The 27049-nt window shown below is 45.9% G+C and overlaps 1 protein-coding gene across 7 annotated transcripts in view; it reads right to left on the bottom strand.

The window, feature by feature from the left end:
- Positions 1–27049, bottom strand: part of LOC147701648 (leukocyte immunoglobulin-like receptor subfamily A member 6) — a 602586-nt gene that overhangs the window by 376404 nt on the left and 199133 nt on the right. For 6 of the 7 annotated variants that reach the window (XM_086930274.1, XM_086930269.1, XM_086930270.1 and 3 more), the window contains exon 3: positions 4456–4494. The exons of the other annotated variant lie outside the window; for it this stretch is intronic. In XM_086930274.1, coding sequence (XP_086786400.1) covers positions 4456–4494 — 39 coding nt within the window. The remainder of the gene's footprint in view (positions 1–4455; positions 4495–27049) is intronic. 7 annotated transcript variants of the gene reach the window in all.

Below are 27049 nucleotides of genomic sequence, written 5' to 3'. Positions count from 1 at the left end.
GGAGGAGACCGTGAGCGAAAACTGAGATGCAGAGAGTCACGCCAAATATTGAACTTTCGAACTTTACACCCGGACGGGTTAAATCAGAGTGAAGAACTTTATGTGCATTTGTAGATAATAAGAACACACTAGAACAACAATCAGAAAGGAATAAGGCACCCACTGTAAAATAGTCGCTTAGGGAATGTCAAAAAAAGAGAAAAAAAGTGAATAAACTTTTCCTGCTGTTTAATCATAGTACACAATGTGAACAACAATGGGGCGCTGAAAGAACACACGTAAAGAAAGTAACATCAATAATCTGCTCTCTCAGATTATATAATTGCCCACTGGAGGGCTATACTAAAGGACTCCCAATGATAATGCGATCTGTTTTGAGAACAGTCCTATAAACTAAAGATAATTCAGACTGTGATGAACTATGGGTGATGGCCATGACCCAAGAATAATTTAAGTTGAAATTTGCGGAAGCAACCTTAAACTATTATATAACTGTGTTAACTTGATTTATGGTTGAGAGAACGAATTTTGTGCAATTTTGTGTGTTTTACAAAACAATTGTCACATTAAACTACAAGTACCATAACTCTTAGCATAATCGACAGGAAGTCACATGCTAATCACGTGGCTTTGGGGAAACCACTCCTTAAAAGTAGTTGGTGAGTGATGCAAATATCTACCGTGATCAAGCCGTCTGTTGGCGGTGAAACGCGTTGGTATATATTTTTGGATATTGAGAACTATGGATTAATAAAGAATTGGAAAAGAGAGATCCTTCGAGTGCGTTTTCATTCCTTTCGAGGAGGTGATTGATAATATATATATATATATATATATATATATATATATATATATATATATATATATATATATATATATATATATATATATGGGAATTGGATGCGCAATTTGCGAGTACCAAATAGGTACCCGCAAATTGTGCATGCAACTTCAAGGGTGCCAAAAGGACACCCTGTTGCACCCCTGAAATTGAGATGTTACCACATGTTGCGCACATACATGCCCCAAGGGCATGTGTGTGTGTAACATGGAACTTTGAAAAACGTACTTTGGTGCTTTTTTCAAAGTTTTTGCAAATTACCATCAAGTTCAAATTGATGGTAATTTGCGATCCCTAATTTCAAATTTGCAATTTGGAATTGCATCATGCATTGCATTTAGTAGTCCTACCATTTTATTAAGTTGATTCGCAAGGAGTTTGGTAAAAATGTTAGTCTGTATTTAAAATGCTTATCGGCATATAGGAATTCGTATTTTCTTTATCTTTTCCTTTCTTCAAAATACTGACTACAACTGCCGTGCGGAATGATTCTGGCGGTGACCCTCCTTGTAATAGATGATGAGCTAAAATCAAGAACTCACTTCGTAGAGTTCCTGAGAATATTTAAAAAAATTCCCCCGGATGCCATCCTCCCCGGTAACTTTACCACTGGGCAGGGAACTTATTACCTCATCCAATTCTACCTTTGTAAACTCCTCTAATAGCAGTTTTTTATACCCATTTCCTAATTTTGGAATTTGTAATTCTGCTAGAAAATCGTGAAGTATTTCACTTGCTGCCTGTTTGGTGGTCTGGTAAACTCCCTCATAGTGTTTTAAAAACATCTCTTGACTTAATAAAATGGCAGGACTACTTATTGAACCAGATCAGTGCGGTTTTATGGCAGGGAGACATCTCCATACTAACCCAAAGTTTTTATTGGAGGCTCTGGATTTTTTTAATGTCAATAAAGTAGAAGCACAGATCTGGTTTTTAGATGCCGAAAAGGCTTTCGACCTTGTTTCATGGGACTGCCTATTTGCGATTTTACACAGTTTTGATTTTCCGATTGAAGTCATATCCCTTTTGAAACAACAATATGAGCACTCTAGGGCACAGATTATAATTAATAATGTAAACGTAGGGACATGCCATATAAACAGAGGCACTCGGCAAGGCTGCCCTCTATCTCCAATTTTATTTGCCCTATTTATTGAGCCTTTGGCTATGGCAATTAGAGGGAAAATGGCCCACTCTGGACCAGTACCAGGAATGACGAATATAAAACTCTATGCCGACGATATTGTGCTATATTTAAATCCAAAGCCTACCAGTCAGTTGGAAATTTTAAAAATCTTTTCAGATTTCCAGAAATTGGGAGGCTATAAGATAAATACGAATAAAACGGAAATCATTTTATGTAATTGCACTGCAGACACTTTATTAACAGAATTTAGGCAAATATGCAATACCGTTCCTAAGAGATATTTGGGAATTTATATAACAGAAAAGTTGGAAGATCTTTACGCCTTAAATTATATGCCACAATTAAAAAGGGTTGGCTCCCAATTAGCTCGCTTGAATCAACTCCCATTATCAATAATGGGTCGCGCTGCCTTAATTCGCATGTCTATCCTACCAATTTTTAACTTCCTCTTTAGTGCAGCTCCTTGTGCAATTCAGGCCTCTTTCTTTAAGTAACTGGACGGAATGTTATCTTCTTTTTTGTGGGCAAATAAGACTCCGAGGTTGGCAATCAGCACTTTGAAGGGTTCGATCACAGAGGGCAGACTATCTCTTCCAAATATTAGAGACTATTATTACGCAACTTTTGCACACCACAGTTTTAGGTTTTTTCTTTTTAGATAGTTATGAGGGAGATAATTTTTTTATGAGAAAGATCCTAATCGAACTTAAGATTAATGATCCAGTAAGAGTGACCAAATATCCAAAGAAGGTATGTTATAAGTCTATACAATGGCTATTTAAACAAAAAACCCAGCTCCTGAAATACTTTGATATTTTCAGAACGAATAGCTCAACTAGTCTAATGAATTTAAGTATAGGTGAGATAGATAGATAAAAACATTCTGAGACTTTGGAAGGAAAACGGTTTTGAAAAAATCCAGGATTTTATTGTGGGGAATAGATGGAAATCCTGGGGAGAAGTAGAAAGAAAGATTCAGCATTCAAACACAATTCTAAAATGGTCTTTTTATCAGCCTCTATGCCTTATTGAGAGAGCTAGATATAGAACTAATTTTATAAAACACATATAAGTGAAGCATAAAATAGAGGAAGATTAGCACTTGGATTAAAAATTTCAATGAAGATAAATCAGTCACTCTATATGGCAAGGCGAGAGACAGGTGGAGAAAGAGAGAAGATATTGAGATTAATAGATCCACCTGGGACAAAGTTTATACATTTAATAAATCCCTATTCCGAGGCGCTAATTTTAAACGGATGCAATTCCTCACTAAATGGTTAATTTATAGAACACCTTCGTTCCTCCACAATATATACCCCCAAGTAGAGGATAAGTGTTTTCACTGTGAAGAAAAGGGCAATTGGAAACATATTATATGGGAATGCACCAAAATACAGGAATTTTGGAAGGATATTGAAAAATACCTTAGAAATACTATAGATACCCAAATTTCAATTAATTACTCCATTTCAGCTATTGGTTGCTCCCCTAGTTCCACTCCCCACGACGAGTCACTATTTATAGCATCCCTCGTAGCAAGATCACTTATTCTACAACTTTGGAAAACAGACAAAGTACTGACTTTTAACACATGGAAAACTACAATATCTAACGTTCAGGGAAGGGAAAAAAATATGCACTAGGGTCAGGGGCACTCAGAAAATATGATAAAAATGGGAATTTGTTTAAATGCTAGTCACTGTGGGTTCTTAACTCTTTTTATTCTATTGGGATCGGATCTCGGCTATAATAGGCTGCCACGCTTGTATAGGGCTTATTGTAGCGTCTGTTTTCATCAATCTATTGCACAATGCACATTGCACTTTAAAAGAAATATCTTCTCCCAGAACCTGTATTTATATTATGGTATATTTCTATCCTGCCTTGAATGTATTTTGTATTTTCCACCTTTTAAAATCTTATGTGAAATTGATATGTACTGTTTCTTACGTATATGAACTCTCAATATAATTTTTTTTTTTTTAACTGCATTGCATTTAGGGAATCGCAATTTGCAATTCCCTAATGCATTCGCAATTTAAGTAATTGCAAATTTTGCGGTTACTTAAATTGCGAATTAGCATTTGGGTTGATGCATCCCAAATGCAAAAATACCAGTTGCAAAGGGGCAGATTCTGCGAATCTGCCCGTTTGTGATTGAATTTTTGCTGATGCATGTGCCCCTTAGAACGCTAGATTATTTATTTTTTTGGCGCTTACATTAAGCTGACTCAGCACAAGCCTAATACGGGCTGGGTCAATTTTCTGGGCCAATGGTCCCATTGAGTCGACAAAAAAGCACCATCCTAATCAAAGAGTTTGAACACTGGTCTGTATTGCTGATAATATTGTCAAAGCCAATCACAGATAGACATTTAATTTTATCTACGAGCCAAGTGAAAACAGGAACTTTCTCTAGGTTGGGGTGAAAGGCAATTTAAAAAGGAAGACAATTATCACTCACTTGATGAATTGGAATCGCCGCTAGGCATCTGGCCATCATCTGTAAAAAAAATAGACAGTGCTATATAGACTCTGCAGTGACCATGAAAACAGGCAGAAACTTTGGTCTCACTAACAGTGATATTTAGTGAAGGATTCGTTTAAATATGATGTCTGGCAAAGGTAACCCACTGGTACAAAGTAACACAATGTATATTGCTAGTGTTGTGGTCTCAATCAATCTCCCATAACAGTGAACAGGTACCATCAAAATCCAAAAGGCTTAGCTACTCCTTCCTTCTTCAGCCTTCACTCTCACCAAAATATGAAGAAAAACATTGACATTGTAAAATGAAATATCCACCTTTTACCCATATATACAACATTTATGATGCATACTGCACAGAGAAATGCAGAGATGCATAACTCCCAGTAGTATTTTCCCTTCACTTTCTCTCAAAACAGTTTTATCTTCTATGCCGCTACTTCCTGGACAAAAGGATCTACGAAGAGGACTTATAAAAAGATATCACTCAAACCCGAAAACTACAGCCTTCCTCATATCAGCTATCGCTTAGCAGTCTCCCTTCGCCCACAGCAGCCACTCTGCACAAACAAATTGTAAACTCCCCATTTCTCTGGCCTGATCAACTCATTTATCGATCATTGTGGACCCTCCACGGACTTAGAGAAACACATACATGGATTAGCAGAGCCCGGAGCACACCAAAGATTAGGTATCATATTCACTCTTTATAGTTTTACAAATAAAGATGCTGTTCTTGCTTGTTTATGTCTTCTATTATAACACAAATAGCCTTCAAATAGTGCCCTAAACAGCTTGCTGTAACTTTCATTTGAACATTACCTTCATTAAAGTTATTTTTATAGCTTCTAGTGTTGGGGAGCCGTTTGTATCCTGTAGTAGTGGTAGTGCATTTGCAATCAGTGCATGGTTTCCTATGTGTGGTGGTTTACTGCTCACTTCTAGAAGAGGTCATTGTTACTTTCCTAGAATAGTCAACAGTATCATACTAATCTTTCCTCAATTGCTGTCAGAATTCCTGTCCTGTCCCCACATTCAACTGGAACCTGATTCTGTTCCTTCCGACCCTCAGATTATTGACAGGACCCCTCTATTCTTCAGATGACCATCATCAGCATTGCTGTCTCATTAACAGGACTGCTGTCACCAGATATTTGAAAGGTTGTTGCCAGACTCCCAGCATTATACTCGTGATTTTTAATAGGAACCCCTACTCATTCCACAATGGGTATCAAGATCCCATTAATTTCACCTGACTTGCAGTGCATTCACAGGTTTGCCATCATGTTCCTAGTTCCATTCCAGAAAGCTTGTCAAGTACATTGGCTTATTATAAGGATTTATTTTCTGTGAGCGATCTATTAATTTTCCAACTTTGTCTTCAGAACACCTCTACTAGTCTCCTGATTGCTGCGAAAGTCCATGTCCTGTTCTCTTGCTTTCACCAGGATCCATATTTTTTTCTTAGTATCCCCTGTCCAGTTTCATGAAGTGCCAACAGGCTTCCTCTTAAATTGCCAGAATCAAGCTTAGGATCTGTGTGCCATGACCAAGATCATCCATCCCAACCTCAGTCGTTCTGAAATGATCCCAGGCTCATTCATAGGATTGTCAATTGGACCCAGGTTGTACTTCAAAGATTGCTGTAAGAACCTGCATGCCATTCCCAGGACTAAGTCTGCTTCCCGTCACACTCTGAATGTTGCTTTATGTTCCCTGTGTTATTTTAAGGATTTTAAACAGAATACCTGTTATTTTCCCAAGAATACCTCCTTGAAACACTTGCTGTCAGATCTGTAATGCATTCCGTGGTCTTCCATGAAAATGTCAGACCAGTCCGTGGATTGACATAAGGATCCCTGTTGGAATTGTCAAGAGGTCCCCTCCACTAGTCTGAGTTTTGCCATCAAGAAACATATGCAATCCCATGACTTCCGCCATGATCCTTGTCACATTCCCAGGATTTAATCTCAATCCTGCTTCCATTGCCAATACTGTTGATAGGATGAATATACCTTCCTAGGATTTCCATCACTAACCGGTCTCATTGCCAGGATTACTCTCAGTTGCTTTTGCTACTCTCGTGATCGGCATCAACATCCCTGTGCAACTCCCATCATTTTTGGGAATCACGGTCCCCTTCCAAGGATTCAACTTAGGATCTAGGTCCTTTTTCTGGGGATACCAATATGATCGGAGTTTCTGTCACAAGATTCTCACCAGTATTCTTGGCCCATTTACCAGATTGATATCAGGTTCCATGTATTCTCTTCAGGATCCTTGCCTTAATCCGAAATTGCACAGGTTCTCTGTTAATTTCCCAGTATTGTCAATAGGACTTTTCTTTTCCCATTCCGGAGATCACCTTTAAGATCTAGGCTCCATGCCAGATTTGCTTCAGGGTCTTGCTCACTTTCTTTGACCATGACTCATTCCCAGTATTTTATCAGGATCCTAGTGCTCTTTCCAATATCATTCCTAGGACTGGTATTCCCAGGATTCCCATCAGAAGCCTTGTAGCATGCCCAGTCAAGCCATCAAGGCCACAATGCCATTTTGCTCCTATAATTTCCATCACAATTGCTTGCCCATTTGCAGGACTGCTCTCAAGATCTCTTCCCCATTTGAAAGGTTGCTGTCAGGATCTCTGATTCCTTTTGAGAATTGACAACATGACACCAGTCCCATTTCCGGCCTTGTTGTCAACATCCATGTCCAAATATAAGGAATTATGCTAAAATCCTTGCCTCATTCCCATGAATGCCTTTTAGTTTTAGGGACTCTATCCCGAACCTTATCCTTTCCGTTGGATTGAGGTAATTTCTTTAAATGATTTTTATTAGTTCTAAATAGTAAACATACAGCATAGATTGCCAGTGCAACTGACCGACAGTCAATGCCCTCACGAGGACATGACATAATATTAATACACTAGCAGTAAAGGTTTCAGCTATCCATTCAAATTGCCATGATGGAGCAATAATATATTTGTGATATTTGTGGGGTATTTATAGAGCGCGACGTTCGCTCCGGAGGGAGCATCTTGGCGCTAGAGAACTTAAATGAGCCGGTCCAGGAGGATTAAATGGAAGCTTTAGAGTAGTCATCCGGGAGTTTAAAAATCCATGTTTTCAAAAGCTTTCTAAAGAGTTTTTCCTGGGTTTGTTGTCTGAGGGCTTTGGGCAGTTTGTTCCAAGCTTTAGTTGCGAGGAAGCTGAGGGTCTTCTCACCCTTCGTTTTCAGGTTGTATTTCGGAAGAAGGATGAGGTTGTCGTCGGTTGAACGAAGGTGACGGCTGGGCACGTAGTGGGGAAAACGTCTTGTGAGGTATTTCGGGCCTGTCTTATTGTAGGCACGGAAGGCCATAATCAGGATTTTGAAAAGAATCCTTTTGTGGAGGGGGAGCCAATGAAGCGAACGGAGCGCTGCAGAGATAGAGGACCTGCGGGGCAGACCTAGGACTAGACGGGCGGCTGTGTGAAGTACGCTCTGCAGTTTAAGGATGGTGCTCTTTTTGACTCCTGCGAGCAAGCCGTTGCAGTAATCCAGTCGCGAGATTATGAGTGCGACTGTCACCGTCTTTCTGGCATCGATGGGGAGAAAGTCAAAGAACTTTCTCAAGGATCTGATTGTTCCAAAGCATTTGCCAGCGACGGTTCTGGCATGCTGATCGAAGGAAAGTTCGGAGTCAAAGATTACACCGAGATTCCTAGCTGACGACACTGTCTGGGGGGGGTCAGCAGAATTATCTGGCCACCAAAGTGCTGGACAGAAGGTGATATTGGTGCCAATCGGGAGGATCTCCGTTTTACTTGAGTTACATTTCAAGTGGTTATTGTCCATCCATAAAAATACTTCGGTCAGGCAGTGTTTCAGGTTGAGTTCAGCTTTGGTAGATAGTTTGTCCAGGGGTACAATGAGTTGTGTATCATCGGCATACGAAGTGACGGGTATGCCGAATGATTCTATCAGATTAAGGAGAGGAATGAGATAAACGTTGAAAAGGAGAGGGCTTAGGATGGATCCTTGCGGGACACCTGAGGAGACAAGTTTGTCTTTAGAGTGGAATGGGCCCAGAGTAATGGTTTGGGAACGGTTGGAAAGGAAAGACGTAATCCAGGAAAGGGCGGAGTCGGAGATACCAATGTCCCTGAGTCTACTGATGAGGATGGTGTGGGAAACGGTGTCAAACGCCGCTGTTAGGTCAAGAAGGATTAGGATGGAGTTTTTTCTCTGATCTTGTAGGGTTTTTATGGTGTCAGAGAGTTCAATGAGGGCAGTTTCTGTCGAATGCTTAGGGCGGAAACCAGATTGTTGGGGGTGAAGAAGGTTGTAATCATCCAGATAGCGTTTCAGCTCACTGTGGACTAGATGTTCCGTGATTTTTCCCAGAGCCGGGAGCAGCGAAATAGGGCGGAGATTGGTAAGATCCGTCGGGGGTTTATTTGCCTTCTTCATAAGGGGCTTGACAATACCTTTTTTCCAACGGCTGGGTACTGTACCAGAACTAAGCGAGGAATTGATTAAGTAGTTGATGGTAGGATTAACCTCATCGATTAATTGGTGAAGAATCTTGGGGGGACAAGGGTCGGAAGGAGCACCAGATTTGCAGGCCAGAATGGCTTTTTTCGACTGCTCAAGAGGGACAGAGGAAAAGCAACTGAGCATGCAGCGTAGGGGGACCAGTGGGGGGGGGCACTGGGGAAATAGCGGGGGAAGGAAAATTACTTTGAATCAAGGTAATTTTTTCCTCGAAGTAATCAGAAATTTGATCGCAAAATTTCTGGGAAGGGGGGATTTCAGGCTGGAGTGCTTTTGGTTGCGTGAATGATTTAACAATCGTGAACAGGACCTTCTGTTTTTGGCCTGCATTTTTTATGGCATTGACATAGTAGTTTTTTTTAGCCAGTTTGATTTCCGAAAGGTAGTTTTTCCTTGTCGCGATATAGGAGGTACGATTAGTGACCTCGTATGTCTTCCGCCATTTTCTTTCTGCCTTTTTACATAGCAGATGCGCGTTTGCAAGATCAGGTGTGAACCAGGGGGCATTGGTTTTGGTTTTGCCTCGGGAGGTGCGGGGACGTGAGGGCGGGATTCTGGATTTGATTTCTTGAGTAACCCAATTGTGGAAGAGATCGGCGTCGGTATCGACGTTGCCGGAGAGGATTGGGGCTTGAGTTTGCATTGTGGGGTTAAGAGCGATGTTATCCTGAACCTTTTTCCAATTAATGTGATTGTTGAGATATGAAACAGCTTTATTTCGCCTGGATAGGTTTTCGCTCGGAATGTGAAATGGGACCAGGGAGTGGTCAGACCAGATCTGAGGTAAGGGGGATAGTGTGATCAGGAGGGGGGAATTTGTGCAAACTCCATCGAGGGTATGACCAAGGGAGTGGGTGGGCGAAGAGACGAGTTGCCTAAAGTTGAACATCTCGAGGGTTTGTATGAAGTTAATGGTATGAGTGTCGGTTTTTGATTCTAAATGAAGGTTAAAATCGCCGAGGAGAGTGAAGAATGGATATCTAAGTGAGAGTAGGCCTAGTGAATCGTACAGTGAGTCGAGGAACTCAGATGCGTTACCGGGTGGGCGGTAAATAAGTCCGCCTGAGAATGAAGTGTGCTCGCTCAATTTAATGGAGAAGCCTAATCCTTCACTCTTTTTTAGAGGCTCAAGGCTAAAAGTGTGACAAGGGAAGGAGTCTTTAAGGATGATTGCCACACCTCCGCCTCGGCCCTTGGCTCTGTCTGCCCTGAAGAGGGAGTAGCCCGGGGGAAGAGCAACAGCAATATCAGGGTTACTATCTGCTGTTAGCCATGTCTCAGTTATCATGAGGCAGTCGAAGTCGGACTCCAAGATAAGATCGTGTATATCTTGGTTGTGCTTGCACATGGAACGTGTGTTGATCAGGCCACCTTTGAAGAAAGGCAGGGGGGCCTGAGGTGTATTGGCCGAAGGGGCAGCAGAGTGGAGTCCAGTGGACCAGTGGCATAGTTTGCAACTGACTGGGCCTGAAAGTACGGTTAGGTCGAGTGTGCATGGACAGTGCTTGGTGACCTGTAGTTGGCGGAGGTCGTTGTGCTGGTAGGAAATGCGGGGGGTAAATTGGGCAGAGTATCCTGCGCCTGTCGTGTTCTTGTCGCGGACGGGCGCAGACGGGCTTGCCTTAGGCGCGCCTTCGGCGCGCAAACGGCGCTCCCGCTGCGCTCGTCCGCTGCGCTTCCTGTGCATGCACATTTGTAGGGCGAGGGGGCGTGGCCTCTAGTGGGCGTGTCCGGCGAGCGCGCCTGCTCTAATGGCGGCCGCTTTGTTATTGAGGATAGCGCGACAGCGTATGCACCGCTGTGTGCTTCAAGAAGTAGTTGGCAGTTTTTTTAAAAGAAGTTACAGTGCAAGTAAAGAGTGACACCACACAAAGCTTTTAAAAACTCGAATTTGCCAAAGGTTTGTTACAGTACCTCCAGCTCCCGGCTTCCGCCTCAGGACTGGGTCAGTGATCGGTCGTTGCGCTGAAGATCAGCGTTTAAGTAGTCAAAGGGGCGTGGCCTCTAGTGGGCGTGTCCGGCGAGCGCGCCTGCTCTAATATTCTAATTCCCTCTGAATTCCTGGTCTAAAATAATGCAGTGAAAGCCCATTGAACTACTTATCGACCAAAGAAAGAACTGAGATGAACAACCTAAAGAAAGCCACCTTCTCAGTCAAGGATCAATCAATCAATCAGGAGTTTGTTAAGGCGCGACTACTCACCCGTAAGGGTCTCAAGGCGCTAGGGGTGGAGGGGTGCAGGTTCCATTCCATCAATGAGGGGGTCTGTCGAAGAGCCAGGTTTTGAGGTTTCTTGCGAAGATGGGGAGCGATGTTGTCTGTCTGAGGTGGAGCGGAAGGGCGTTCCATGCTTTGGCCGCGAGGAAGGAGAAGGAGCGGCCTCCCGATCTGGTCTTTCTGGTGCGGGGGACCACGGCGTAGGAAAGCTGGGCTGATCTAAGGGTCCTTTGGGGTGCGTGGAATTTGAGTCGGCTGTTCAGGTATGCTGGTCCGGTGCCGTGGAGGGCCTTGTGTGCGTGGGTGAGCATCTTAAAGGTGATTCTCGCCTCGACGGGGAGCCAGTGGAGTGTGCGCAGGTGCTGGGAGATGTGGCAGTGTTTTGGCAGGTTGAGGACCAGTCTTGCGGCGGCGTTCTGGATGTTCTGTAGCTTGCGGATGAGGTTTTTGTTTATTCCGGCGTAGAGTGCGTTGCCGTAGTCGAGTCTGCTGGTGACCAGGGCGTGAGTGACTGTCTTTCGGTGTTCGAGGGGGATCCATTTGAAGGTCTTACGAAGGAGGCGGAGGGTGTGGAAGCAGGAAGATGAGACAGAGTTGATCTGGCGGTCCATTTTGAGCTCAGAGTCCAGGATGATTCCCAGGTTGCGTGCGTGGTCTGTGGGGGTTGGCGGGTTTCCGAGGGCGGTGGGCCACCAGGTGTCGCTCCAGGCGTCGGGGTTTGGGCCCATGATGAGTACTTCTGTTTTTTTGGTGTTTAGTTGAAGGCAGCTGTTTTTCATCCATTTGGCGATGGCTTCCATGCCTTCTCGAAAGTTGCGTCTGGCGGTGTTGGGCTCGTTTGATAGGGAGAGGATGAGCTGGGTGTCGTCTGCATATGACACGATGTTGAGTCCGTAGGTTCTGACGATGGGGGCAAGTGGAGCCATGTAGACGTGGAAGAGCGTCGGGCTGAGGGAGGAGCCCTGGGGGATTCCGCAGGTGATCGGTGTGGGGTCCGAGAGGAAAGGGGGGAGTCTGACCCGCTGCGTCCTGCCAGAGAGGAAGGAGCAGATCCAGTCGAGGGCCTTGTCCTGGATTCCTGCATCGTAGAGTCTGCGTATTAGGGTGCGGTGGGAGACTGTGTCGAACGCCGCTGATAGGTCGAGGAGGATGAGGGCTACTGTTTCTCCTTTGTCCAGTAAGGTGCAGATGTCGTCTGTTGCGGCGAGGAGGGCGGTTTCCGTACTGTGGTTTTTTCTGAAGCTGGATTGGGAGGAGTCGAGGATGTTGTGTTCTTCAATGAATGTGGCGAGTTGGTTGTTGATGGCTTTCTCGATGACTTTCGCTGGGAACGGGAGCAGGGAGATGGGTCTGTAGTTTTTGAGGTCGGTGGGGTCCGCTGAGGGTTTCTTCAGGAGGGGGTTGACCTCGGCGTGTTTCCAGTCGTCGGGGAACGAGGCGGTCGCCAGGGAGCGGTTGATGGTTTGGCGGAGCATGGGTGCGATGGTGTTGGCGGCTCTGTTGAAGATGTGGTGGGGCAGGGGTCCGTGGGGGCCCCTGAGTGGATTGACTTCATTGTCTTCAGTGTGTCTTCGGTGGTGAGGGCTGTCCAGTCATCAATCGCTGGTTTCCGGGTGTCGGGGGTGGTTGGTGATGGTTCAGTGTGTTGGTTGTCTTCGTCGAAGTTGTCGTAGATGCTCTTGATTTTGTGGTGGAAAAAGATGCTGAGTTTGTCGCAGAGGTCTCGTGAGGGAGGGATGTCGGTAGACTCGCTGGTGGGTTGGGCGAACTCCTTGATGATGCTGAAGAGTTCCTTGCTGTTGTGTGCGTGGGTGGAGATTCTGTCTTCAATCGCTTTTTTCCTCGTTTCTCTGATGAGTTGATGGTGGGCGTTGGTGGCGGCTCTGAAGTTGTTGTGGGCTTCTGTGGATTTGGTGTTTCTCCAGGCCTTTTCAAGGCGGCGGCATGTGCGCCTGGACTCTCGAAGTTCGGTGGTAAACCATCTGGCTTTCTTGGCACGGGTATTGTTTTTCTTGAGGGGGACTATGGTGTTGGTGCTGTCCGAGATCCATCTATGCAGGGTTCGGGCTGCGGTGTTGGGGTCGTCGTTTTCCGCGATGGTTGGGGTGGAGTTGTTGAGTGAGGAGGTGAGCTGGTCATCGATGATTTTGGTCCAGTTTCTTTGTGGAAGCAGGTGCTGGTGTCTGTGGATGGTGGGTGTTCTGAAGGTGAAGTGGACGCAACGATGGTCGGTCCATGGGAGTTTGGTGGTGTGGCTGAAGGTGATGGAGTTTCCTGTAGTGAAGAGGGGGTCAAGGGTGTGTCCTGCTGAGTGCGTGGGCTCGGTCACGATCTGGCGGAGTCCAATGTTGTGGAGGTTGTCCAGGAGGGATGTGGTGTTGGGGTCCAGTTGATTTTCGAGGTGGAAGTTGAGGTCTCCCAGCAGGGTGTAGTTGGTGGATGCAATGGCCTGCGGGGAGATAATGTCCGTGATGGAGTTGGCGAAGGGTCCGTGGGGTCCAGGGGGTCGGTAGATGAGGGTTCCTCGGAGGGTGGCGGTGGGGCTGGCCAGTATCTTGAAGTGAAGGTGTTCCATCAGTTCTGTGGACTCGTCAGGGAGTGTGCTCAGGCGGAGGCTGGATTTGTGGACGATGGCGATTCCTCCTCCTGGGTGGATGGGGCGGTCCTTCCTGGAGATCTTGTATCCTTGGGGGATGGCGATGGCGATGTCCGGTCCCGAGGTGGTGTTGATCCAGGTTTCGGTGAAGAATGCTACGTCTGGGGTGGTGCTGTCGAGGAGGTCCCAGATTTCTGTTGCGTGTTTGTGGAGGGATTGGACGTTGAGGAGGATGCATTTCAGGGTCTTCGGTTCAGTTGTGTTCTTGTGGGCGGGTTGTGCTGGATCCGTGTTCTTGGCGGTGCTGCAGGTGTGCCGGCAGCGGTGACAGCTGAAGGGTTCATGGGTGTCGGCTGGTGATGCTAGCTTGCCGTTGTTGTTGCAGCCTGGGTTGAGTGCGTGGAGTGCTGCTGTGTCGTAGTGTTGGCGGGGCGGAGGTCCAGGGTTCCTGGTGCTGGTTGCGGACGGGTCGCAGATGGGCGCAGACGTGCTTGCCTTTGATGCGCCTTCGGTGCACCAGCGGCCGCCATTAAGTAGGGGTCGGGGAGGGCTGGACAGCTGGGAGGGGGGGAGGGGAGCTGGATTGGGCCGGTCGTGCTGGGAGGGAGGGGCCGCGGGGGCAGCAGCGGCGGGGAAAGGTAAAGGGAGGAAAGAAGGGATAAAGAAAAAAGGGAAAATAAGCAGAAATAAGGCACAAAAGAGCAGAGATGCAGAAAAGAGCAGAAAGGTGAAAGATAGAAAGGGTAAAAAAACGAGTGAAAACGAGTGAAGGAGCAAAGAGAGAGAAAGGGAAAATGGGCAGAAATAAGGCACAAAAGAGCAGAGGTGCAGAAAGGTGAAAGATAGAAAGGGGAAAAAAACGAGTGAAAACAAGTGAAGGAGCAGAGGGAGAGAAAGGGAGAATGGGCAGAAATAAGGCGCAAAAGAGCAGAGGTGCAGAAAGGTGAAAGATAGAAAGGGGAGAAAAACGAGTGAAGGAGCAGAAAGAAAGAAAGGAGACAGAGGTCCACTGGACCACCAGGGATGAGGCGCTGGGAAACCTGCGGGTGGATCAGGGCCTCGATCACCAACACTGAAGAGTGCAGGGGCAGGGGCACCTCACTGAATGGTGGAGCTGCGAGGGTGGGAGAGCAATTTCACTGAAGGAGAATGTGAGGATTTAGTTGTGCAGGGTCTCAGATTCAAAGCTACTATCAAGTAAGCTAACCTTTCTGAAACAGCAGTAAACAGCAAATAAGAGAAGCAAAACAACCTCAATATTATGATGTGAAAGATACCTGGATTTGAGGGAGGATCATATGACACTGTGGTATCAGGTGGCCCAGACACTTTAATATATCACCTCTATACTTCAGCAGCCATCGCTCTCCAGATGAAAATGATATCATAGTTGACGTTCATATTTGTTGCTGACCTCAGTTTGCTTGCAGCCTGCAAACTCAATGAAGCTCAGGTATGTCTAACATTGTTTTTGTTTTCATTTGTGAAGATCACCAGAATCTCATCCCATTGCATTGCAATGCAGTGTTTTCGGAGGCCTCTGACGTCTTTCCTACGTCGGATGACACTTCCTGCAGCCGCGTAGCTAGGAGGGGGCGGGGGGGGGGGGGGGGCGGTCCGCCCCAGGCGGCACCTTTTTGGAGGCGGCCGACACTGACTGACTGGAGGCCGAGGCCCGTTGCGGCCGTGGCGGGCTCTAGAACTTGTCATTTGGCTGTGTGTACCGTGCACCCGGCCGATCCGGGCCCCAGGCAAGTTTTCTTGCCAGGCTCAGACTAGTAAGAGTTAAAGAAAAGATCTCAGTCAGTGCCTTGGTGCTCTGCTACAATGTAACAAATCTGCGTGTACAGATGGGCAGCTCTGTGGCGCCACCGGGGTCGGATGTGACCTCACGTCCGTTCTGATCTGGAACTGAAAGTGAGGCTGGAGAAGAAGTGACGGGGCCGGGGTCGGACTAGATGTGCCGCCTGTGTCGTCGGTCCGACCACTGACTGGTCAGCATCATGGCCACGCGGCGCGGCATCATGTTAGTGTGCCTGAGGGCGAGGCATGAATTATCATTGCTGGGCCTGCTGGCGTTCCGTCCGCCGTGGCCGCCGGACCGGGCCCCTGCGCACAGAGACTTACCGGTCACGTAAGTTGCGAGTTTCATTTTAGTATAAATTAAACCCGAATTTATATGAAGCCTATCTGTACTCACTGTACACAGGATAAAAGTAGGAGTGAGGGGAGGGGAATGGGGGGGGGGGTCCGATCGGGTTGGGTCTCCGATGGGCAATGATGGCAGGAGGGAGGCACAGTGTTGCCTTCGCTGTGCTTCAGGGAGCCGATGGACAGTAGGCCGCAGTCAGACCTCAGCTGTGGCCCTGGGCCGATCTGCACCAGCCGCGTTGTATCGGGGCAGATGCTGCAAGAAGCATTCGCAGGCAGCAATGCCATTCGCCCCCCCCCCCCCCCCCCTGAGTGAGTCCTACCTCGTATGAGAGGGGGGTGGGGTGGGTTGCACTCGCCGGCTGTCCAGCAGGGTTGGCGGCAGAAGCCGATGACTCAAAGCATAACCCGATAGCTCCATAGTGCGGTGAGTGGTGTTCGCTGCAGGCAGGCACAATGAGAATAGCAGCCGAGGGTTCCAGTACAGCTGCAATGTGGGGCACACTTCTGGTGCTTGAGTGTCTCTAGCGTATACTGCAGTATTATACCTCTAATTGTACTTTGTACTCTTTTGTAAGCAGCACACGTGTCACTTTTTCCTCCTGTAATGCACTGCTGCCTCATGTATTTTGTTTGCTCACAATTGTCACTTTTACCTCGTAACTGAACGTCAGCATTTGTAATTTGTTCATTTGTAATTTTCTCCTCAAGTATCATTACTGGTCCTGTTGTGAAGCGCTCTGACGCTTCGGGTAAAGTCCGCGCTATATAAAAACCGCATAAATAAATAAATCAATCAATAGCCTCTGCCTCACTTGCGGCCCCTGTCGCCATGAGGCCTCCGAGGGTTTGCCGAGCAGTGCGTGCTTCCCTTGATGTAACAGGGCTGTCAGGACAGCAAGGAAGTGAGTTGGACCGGCATCGACTTAATCCCACGGTGCAGATGGGATCCGATAGCATGTGAATCAAGCATTTAGCATGCAGGGCCACCAGAGTTTACAGACAGTCTTTTACATTATCAACCAAATTCTATAATCACTGAAAACTTGAAACACAGACAGAAGACACACCAAATATTCTTTAAGTTGTCCAGCAATACTCTGTCATGAATACAGAGCAAAATAAATGAAATTACAAAATCCACCGTGGGAATATCCGCCTGAATTTCAACCTGGGATACCCTGGTCACTTTGATGAATACGTTGTGTAGCTAACGAGCCAATACATCATTTTAATTAGGTCTGCCTACTGAAGTTCCAAACTTTCTCAAGGGTATGCCTCTGCAAAGTTTTTGTCAGGCAGCCAGCCTGCCACTGACTTTAGTAGTGTTGTTACCTTTGTCAGGTTACAGGAGGGAGCACTAGTGTTAGTGCCCTTCCATTTCTGGTGCTGTGCAGCAGTTTCAAGAACTTCTTGGAGTTTCTTGTTGCTCAAATTGCTATAATTTCTCATATTTATAAGTTTCCCTCGTTTTCATTGCATGATTATGCTCGGCAGAAAGTGTCACTCATAGCCGTTGAAATGTCACTCATAATTTCACTGAGATTATGAAAATGTCACACATGGCAATCTGAAACCTTGGCAGCTATGTACAGATAATAGTATTTACGGAATATTCTCCACTTCCGGCTAATCTAGTCTCACTTGGACCCACTCTTCGTTCTGAAAACCCTGTTACCCATTACCATACTGATTGGAAATGGATGGAAATAGTAGATGATAGAAAACATTCCCTTTAGTAAATTACACTGCTGCTGTTTTTCAGTGATGCAGTTGAAAGGCTGAGTTGCATTCTCCTGGTATTTTCACTCCTGGAATTCTATAGAAACCCCACCACTTTTATTTATTAGCAGCTTGCCAGTGGTTGCAATTGACATCCTGTGATTCTGGGCAAATCATTTGATCTCACAGTGCCTATAAAAAACAAAACAACCATTGGCATAGCCAATAGGTCACGTATTTCGCCAGAGCTATTGGCTTTGCCAATGACCGTGTCATGTATGTGCATGTAACTTGCATGATAGAGGTAACTGTTAGCAGCAATACTATGTGTCTCTCGGAGACTCAGACATCTTTCAAGTGCGCACCGTCCTTTTTCCCCAGCAAAGGAGGGGGCGGCAATCTGAGGGGTAGCCCCGGGCGCCACAAGCTCTAGCTACGCCCCTGTCTGTCACCGAGGCTTCATACTATGGTTGCTATTTTTAATCCCTGGTCTTCATGATGAGCCCGGGAACTATGAAACTTATGAACTCTATTTGGACCTTTTCATAGTCCGCTGATGCTGAGACTGTAAACTATGGATCATGAGCACAGACAGGTCTGCGTCGTCTGTAGTGGTTCACAATCATCTTCAAGGAAGCAGACTATGGATGCCATTTTGAGTGTGCCCTGAAAAAAACGAAATAGGCTTTGTACTGTGACACTCTGCGGACCATTTAAAATTATAACAGTAAATCTAACTTTAACAAATGCTGTGCTTAGGTGTGGACTGCTATTACACTCAATATAACAGGCAGATAGTTCATAGCAAACTTACAATTTTTTTAAATAGGGCTTGTGAAATCTTTTGCAAGACTGTCGAACTGGCAAACGTAACAAAGGACAGGACTTCCTCTATTGTCTTCAGTCTTTTAAAGCAGCCTAGTTCCAATAATTCTAAAATAGTCCAAGCAAGTTAATTTTTATCACACTCCACTGGAGAACATTCAGTTCAATCCTTAGTAATCTGAACCAGAATGACAATAGTTTTGTTCTATTTCATTAGCTATACATGTCTGGGATACTTATATGCAATCCACTCATCAACACAAAGAGCCCTCAATGGGCAACGAGTCTGAGTAAAAGAATCCAGAATCTAATGACATGTCATGGCTGCAGCATCATTGTAACATGATTGCCTAGCAATGACTGATAAAATGTGGGTCTTTATCATTGATAGACAAGCAGCTTTGAGGTCCTCATCTTGGTAGCCTGATAAAAAAGGTCCCCACATGTATCAGTGTTTTAGCTCATAAACGAGAGTTGAGACAGGAATGTTCCCTGCATGGCAAACAGGAATGTCCTGCTGCCCTGAATGCCTGACTGCTTGCTTGTGAAACTGGTATACTGATTATTATTTTGACCCTGGCTTCATGCAAATCTAGAGTGTATGTAGAGTCCTCTGTCCCTCCTTGCTAATGTATGACCCAGAACATATTTTCTGAGTTTACTACTGTATATGCTCTGTCGGCACCACATACAGCATTACTGGCAGTGTACTGTGTTTTGTGAAATAGGACTGTGGCCAGACCTTGTTCTATGTGTCCAGGAGAAGTAACCATTCTGTTTCCTCTCCTGTAAATGTCTACCGGTTCCTGACTCCCCAGAATTCCGATCTGACTTTCCATGTGCATTTTGAGTGTGTGCATTTGTAGTGAGTGTGTAGCACATATAAGGTGTTAGGACTCGGCATGTGGTTTGAGTCTGAGTACAGAGGCTAGTGGGACACATTCTGGAAGTATCTTGCTCAGCATGGCAAAAGATGGAAAGGAGATATAGCTTCCCCGAGAGTGGAAGTGTATTGCATGGATTTCTGCCTTGCTAGAGAAATACGATAATCGTGGGGCAGGACTTCAGTTTTTGTTGTTCAAGGTGAGGAACCTAGGCAGGGCCTACCTATTTGTCTATCTCTGATTACTGCTTCAGAGTTTCAGGAAGAATAATGACAGGCATGTGTTAGGGGAATCTCCTACGACTTTGCTGCCGCTTTTGCCTGCATCCGTAATCACTTGCACGCTGTGCACCAAGCCTTCCCTGTACAGCTGAGCCAGCGCGGACCCGCCCGCCCGGCTGCTCTTTAATATCCTGAGCGGGGCCGCCGAGCGGAGACCGGCGAGGGGCGGACTTCAGTGTCCAGAGGCCCTTGCGGCGAACCGCGTCACCGGGGAGCGCCAGGAGGCGCTTAAAATCACCATCAGCCCCATTGAGGGGTGGGAATCTCCTACGACTTTGCTGCCGCTTTTGCCTGCATCCGTAATCACTTGCACGCTGTGCACCAAGCCTTCCCTGTACAGCTGAGCCAGCGCAGACCTGCCTGCCCATCTCCCGCTGTCCGGCTGCTCTTTAATATCCTGAGCGGAGCCGCCGAGCGGAGACCGGCGAGGGGCGGACTTCAGTGTCCAGAGGCTCTTGCGGCAACCGCGTCACCGGGGAGCGCCAGGAGGCGCTTAAAATCACCATCAGCCCCATTGAGGTGTAGGAATCTCTTACGACTTTGCTGCCGCTTTTGCCTGCATCCGTAATCACTTTCACACTGTGCACCAAGCCTTCCCTGTACAGCTGAGCCAGCGCGGACCCGCCCGCCCGTCTCCCACTGCCCGGCTGCTCTTTAATATCCTGAGCGGGGACGCCGAGCGGAGACCGGCGAGGGGCGGACTTCAGTGTCCAGAGGCCCTTGCGGCGAACCGCGTCACCGGGGAGCACCAGGAGGCGCTTAAAATCACCATCAGCCTGTCTCGCGGGACGCCGGGCGAAGCCCGGGCCAAGGGCGGGCCCGTTTTAGCCCGTTCTAGGCTGGGCTGGGACGCCCCTCTTGGCTGCATGATCCGGTCTGCAAGTTTCCCATTGAAGGTACTTTTAATTTTCTGCTTCTTGATATTCAGTTACCAGTACCCCACAATTCCTGTGCTAAGAAACCTTTCTTACCATCATGACAAGGGGGTCCCGAAGCAAGACAGCGATGAAAACTGCTTTGATCACTGGACCAATTGATCAATTACCAGAACTAATGATGCCATTGACCTAAGCATTTCCCTGCTGGAGCGAAGGGTGTCACAAGACCTGGCAATTGCGAGGAGATCTTCTATGGGCCCCTTAGCTTCTGCGTTATCCCCACTCCAACTAGCTTTGCCCATTCCGGTCTTACTGCAATCAAATGCCATGGCAGAGGTCCACTCTATCCCGAAATCTGTTGACCTGTCAGCTACCAATCTCACTTCTGATTTTGACTCTACGGGGAACCTTGAGAAAACCCCAGACCTCCAGCTAATTTTATCTGAAGACCTAGGTCTGGAGAATCTGCCTAAGGGGGCAAAGGGGGGCGCTATACCTAAACAGGGCAAAGATAGGAAGGAGGGCAATTAAAAAAAAAAACTAAATATACCTACCAACAAGAAGGGGGCAACTGCCCCTTTGTTGCTGGGTGCCCCAAGTGATTCCATTACTCCACTTATTAACTCACTAGATCCTACGGTAAACCTAATGACCACGGGTAAGGAGGGTGGTGTAGTTTGTACTTAGTATTTGTAGTGCGAAAAAGACCGAGAGGGACGTGTATCAATACTTTGATATCTATCAGGGTTTTTCAAGTTATCCCTATTTCTAAGGTTATATCTTTTCTCAGAGGGCTCCCTCTGGGGAGACTGGTGTTCTTGAGTCGGAGTTCTTTCCCTCCGTCGAGGAGACCTTCCTCTGGACTGGAAAACTTTTTCCTTGGGAGTGGATTGTTTATTTCCATCCCAGCTCTTTTTAGGAGTGTTTAAATTATTTTTAATAAACAATTTTTCAGGATTTTTCGAGTAGTTGGGGTTTCACTGGTTTCCCACCCAAGCTGTCTCTACCTAATTCTTCATAACATTTTTCTATAATTCTGGCAAGCTCAATTGGTTGATCTGTTATATCTGTTTCCTTCAACTTCTGGCGGATCGCCACAGATGCTGCTTCTCCTTTTATATTGGCTAGTAATATAGCCGAGACCTGCTTGAAGTCTTTCAGTCATTTCATACCAAGAGTTAAAGCAGGTTCCGGACCGTATTCATTCTGAATCTGTTTTAGCACATCTGGTATTACCGCCATTGATGGAACACCATGTGTTTTTGTGTAAATAGAAGCAAAAACTGTCCCCCAAGTGTCACAGTCCTCCACGTGTGGTGCGACCCCCATTGGAAGGCAGATGGTCAGAATTCTGTGTTTCTCAATAGGGGTAGTATTCGGAAATACTGCCTCTATTTGAGTAATTTTCTGCGATAACCAGAAAGGAATTTGTTCCTGTTTTATGGGTGTTTTACCAAGACATGATTGTATGTTCTGTGGTGTAATTTTATTTGTGTTCCCCTGATGAAGGGGTCAGTTGTGGAACATTTACAGCTGTTTGGACTGTTGCAGTCCGCATTACATTTTGGACTAATTGTCTATGTATTTTAATTAATGTTTTTAGCTGTGCTAAAAGTTCTTCTTTTGACATTTTTGCAATATCCGGATGTGGTGTGTAGCTGGCTAGAACCGGCCACGTTGCTCCTGGTCTACCTAGTGGACCGAGCCTGGTAATATGATCATTGTGTTTTAGGGCGCCTTTAAACCAGAGCAGATGCTCTTGGTATTTTAATGGGATTTCAATCTCCTCGAAAGGAGCGTACTCATCCGGTGGATCCTCTATTTTGTAATAGTGGAACTCGTGTGTTGTAGCGTTTGCTGCTGGAAATTTTATCCAAGAATAGAATACCTCTGTCTGCCGATATTCATGTGCCTCTATCACGAAGACGACTGTGCCACCTTGTGTGGTCAGTCCGTTTTCTATAAGTTTTAACGTTATAGTTTTTCTTATGTTGACAGGGATGATTATTGCACCCGGTTCATTAATTCCTGTAACATCGGGACCCTGCTGAGTCGCATTTACTGTGGCTTCAGTGGTTCCGTTGTTTTCTACTGACATTTTATAAATGAAAGTTTTGCAGAGCAGGTCTCCAAGGAGACAAAGATTAGGTGCACAATATTTTGGAACACTGTATCCTTCAACGTTGAATAAACCAGAGCTTTACATAGGAATCTCTTCCTACTAAGTTCGGGCGGATTTTAACCTTTTACCCACTCCAGATGTCTATTGGAGTATTTACGGGAGAAAGGGTCTGTGTGAAAAAGCACGACTGAGTTACTCTAACGTCTTGCGTTAGTTTTATCGCCTTACCAAACGTTGGGCGCCATGTAGTGTAGTTCCTATTTTCCCTATAGGCCCTGCGCATTGGAATAACATTAACAGCAGTGTAGACGTAGGAGTGCGGTCTTCTAGGTCTCTACTGACTATGTTAGACTTAATTGGGTTTGTACCAGCTAGCTCAGAGGTCACTGGAAACTTTCTTGACTGAATAGGAAGTGATCAGCTTCCCTGGCTCAGACAAGAAGGGATTCAGTTTTCCAACAACCGCATTAACATGACAACTTAGCTCCTCAGAATAAGAGTCAATCTCTAGAGTCGTGTGAAACAATAGACAGCTATTTCACTCAGTCAGTTGTGCAGAATTACTTTCACCAGGATGCAGAGAATAGAGAGACGGGCATTTTCAATTAAAGGTATTATTTATTGTACAGTCTTTCTTCTCATGCAAGAGAAATGAATTGCCACAATTGCAAGACTTGTTATTATAAAAAGTGCGTACAGTAAAAGGAGTATTGCGAAATAATACTGTAAAAGCATTGATATGGTTCCTTAGCCATACGATAGTTAAAAAGAATAAAATATATACATTCATATATACATTTGGCTAACGTCCTCAACTGGTGCTTCTAACTACGCCTACCCCGGTGTACCTGACCTAAGCCTAATACTTGGGAGGGAGTAAGTAAGTAGCAGTTTAAGTTAAGTTGGTTTTGCCAAGGGTTTGCTTCAAGAATTCTCTCTAAGGGTTTAGTCAGCACAGTACCTCTGGAATAGAATGTTGGAGGTCTGGTATCTCCTCTCAGGACTCGATATTCCAGTTACCCGCAAGGGTAGGCTGGAAACGCCAGAGCTGGATGTTCTCGGCAGGAGAAAAGACAGCGTCTCTCTCAGCGCGTCAAGGAGGAGGAGGGGCAGTGTCCGTGGGCTTCTCGCATCTGCTGGGCTCTGCAAGGGACAGCTGATCTGCTCCTGTATTCACCACCACCATCGCGTTTGCTTAAGGCAATGTTGGTATTATTTATACCTGAAAGGTGCCTTGTTTGACGTACGTTTTTGGACATAAGACGTCAATAAAGATGTCACTAAGAACTGGTCATTCTTACAGTGCTCGTTAGAGTTCTATTACTAATCAAAACAAAGCAAGCGGGGCTTTCCCAGGTTGCTGGGGGATTTATCTGTTGAAAGAACTCGGAGTGTTATCTAGGAATCTAAGGAAGTGGCTTCTGCTGTGTCATATACTTCAATGAGCTGCAGAGACGAGTTACTGAAATATGGCTCTGATCGTTTATGCCATTATAGGGATATCTATTGATTATAGCCGTATAGGGGCATACGGTCACAATATTGATCGGGGTCCTAGATAAAACACAACACTTGGGCACCTTCCTCCACATACTCTAGGAGTGCCCGGTGATTGTGAGTTTTTGGAATAGTGCGCATGAAGTTATGGAAGAGGTCACGAGTCTTACGTTGTTGCCTGAAGCTAGGAGATGCCTGTTGAATGTGTGGGAGCCGACTGACTATGATGTGGCACAGACGCAGTGGGCGACCCTCTGGAATATGATTGCCAAAAGAGACATTGCGCAGCTATGGGGATCTCAGAGGCCGCCCACTGTTCTGGCATGGAAGGAAAATATGGACAGGTATATGTTTAGAGAGAAGACGGTGTATGTAGCGCGTTGCAAGCCTTGCAGATGGGGGAAAGTATGGGGCCAGTGGAACTCCTATCGGGGAGATATATGTTTACCTCCCTTCACACATGTAGAAACTACCTTGCCTTCCCCCGACCCAGCGTTCCAGCTACTACTTCGACTACAATGTCTCCTGATTCGAAATCTCCGTGCTCTCCTATCATGTACGTCGTTGATTGTTTCAAAATTTTATGCATTCCTCCCTCACAGAACGCCTCACTTTGTTAAAGATTTGTATTGCCTTGATTCTTTATTGTTTATGTTTTAAATTTTAATAAAAAGAAATACAAAAAAAAAAAGAAATCGCAATTTTGCGATTTCTTAAATTGCGAATATTACAAAAATGTTAATGCATCCTAAAAATGGGAATTGCATTTGCAAACGGTCGAATTTTGCGATTCGCACCACATCTGAATCATTAACTCATAGTGTCTGTATCTGCCCTCACCTTTTGGAGCTAGGCACATTTTTGGCATAAGCGGATAGACTCTGAAACATTCGCCCATGTGACAGCACGGTTTTAAGGGGTCCTGGAGCAGGCAATCACAGAATGGAAAGGGGAGACTCTGGTCGAGCAGCCCCAGCGAAATGAGAAGACAAGATAAAGAATTGTGCCGAGCGTTATGCGGCAAGACAATAGCAACATTCCACTGTCTCAAAAGATAATTTCATTTGGCTGTTTTTTACCCCAAACTGCTCTTGTATTTCCCATCTGATTTTTAGTCTTGACTAGCTTATAGCACACCTGTTAAGGCATATGAAGCGGGCACCCATGGACTAAATGGAAAGTTCCTACAGAGTAGTTAAAATGGAATGAAATTAAATATATTTATAAAACACACCATTACCCGAGGGTTTGTAGGCCCTAGCAGGTCAGAGAACACCACAACAGTGCCAGGAAGATAGAGAGATGACATGATCTCTTAGGACTAGGTCGAAAAATGCCAAGTATAAAGAAGCTTACGAAAGATGAAGAAGTTTTCAGCACCTGAGATGAGAGGGTGAGGAGTTCAAAAGTTTAGCAGCCACCCCACCTAGCCCTGTGGATTCTCAGAACAACCACCTGTCTCCTACATGCAGACTGTAGCAGCCAAACAGGCCAAACCATTTAAAGATGGATTTGAAGAACTTAGGGCCAGTTTTGTGTAATACCTTGTGAGCCATACAGAGGACTTTGAAAACCACACGTTTCCTAATTGGGAGCAAGTGAAGGTTTGTAAGCCTTTGACAACAGAAAGATGATTTTAAATGTACAGAATAAGTCATGCACCAGCATTCTGAATAGGCAAAAGATTGTTAATGGATACCTGGATAATGTTCATGTAAAGTGCATTACAGTAATGTAGGCGAAATGAGACAAGTGCTATGAACACCGGTTTCATCAGTTCTCCCAGAATGAACAGAAATAGGTTTTCAGGGAATATGGAAGCACGTGCCAGCAGTGCTATTCACCCTCTTATCAAATAACAAAGTGTTGTCAGAGGTGACCCCCAGGTTCTTAGCAGAATCTACATGGGTTGGGAGGTGACCACAGGACTCTAGGCAACAGTGGAGTAACAAAATGTGAGTCCCTCCTCTGCCGCAAAGTACATGGTCAAGGCCCCCCACGGTCTGGTGCCCAGTCAGGAGCTCTCAAGACAGACGCCTGACACCCATGCACAGTGCTGGACTGGGCCCCCTGGAGCTCGAGGTCCCCTCCCCCACACCCAGGGGCTGCTGGGGCTATTGTTGCACCACAGCTGGCCACCAGATCATAGACCAGATAGACTGCTGTGTTCCAAACACCAGCACCTCCTTTTTTCTGCATTAAGTTTGACAGAGTTGTCTCACATTCAAATTCTATTTCGAGACATACATTCCTTGAACCTAACTGCCACAGTAAGAACACCACCCATGAGCGAAACAAACATTTGGGCATTGTCTGCATTAGACAGTACTTGGAAACCAAAAGATCTAATCAATGATGCCAATAAAGAAGCATACAGGTTGAAGAGAGTAGGGCTAAGTGAGGAGCCCTGCGGCACTGTATGTGGAAGACTGGAGCCTTTAGCCCTGAACTGTCCATAGCTAACCACTTGCGATCTATCAACCGTAAAGGAATGCAGCATGTTACTCTTCTTGCCTGTTCTTCTCAGTTGAAAGAGGTGTCATGTTGGGCGTGGCTTGGTGCCTGACAGGAATGGCAGCGCCCGGGTGAAGCTCCTCGGGGACTTCAGGCAGCTGCACATTTCCCGAAGCGCTCCAGCGCCGAAAACGGTTAGCGAGGACGTCGGAACCACCTCTTAGGACACCTGCGGTCACCATGTGCGGCGGAATGCCGAGTTTATAGCTGCCTTTCTACCGGAGGAGCTTTTGCAAGGAATTCTTCGCAGCAACTAGTATAAACATTCCTTCCTCCTCATATACAGAGCTCATTGAAGTACATAAATTAACAAGTGACACACTTTTTCTTGCTTCCTTTG

The sequence above is a fragment of the Lissotriton vulgaris genome, chromosome 7, assembly GCF_964263255.1.
Source record: "Lissotriton vulgaris chromosome 7, aLisVul1.2, whole genome shotgun sequence".
Taxonomy (NCBI): domain Eukaryota; kingdom Metazoa; phylum Chordata; class Amphibia; order Caudata; family Salamandridae; genus Lissotriton; species Lissotriton vulgaris.
This window is presented reverse-complemented; position numbering and strand designations above follow the sequence as displayed.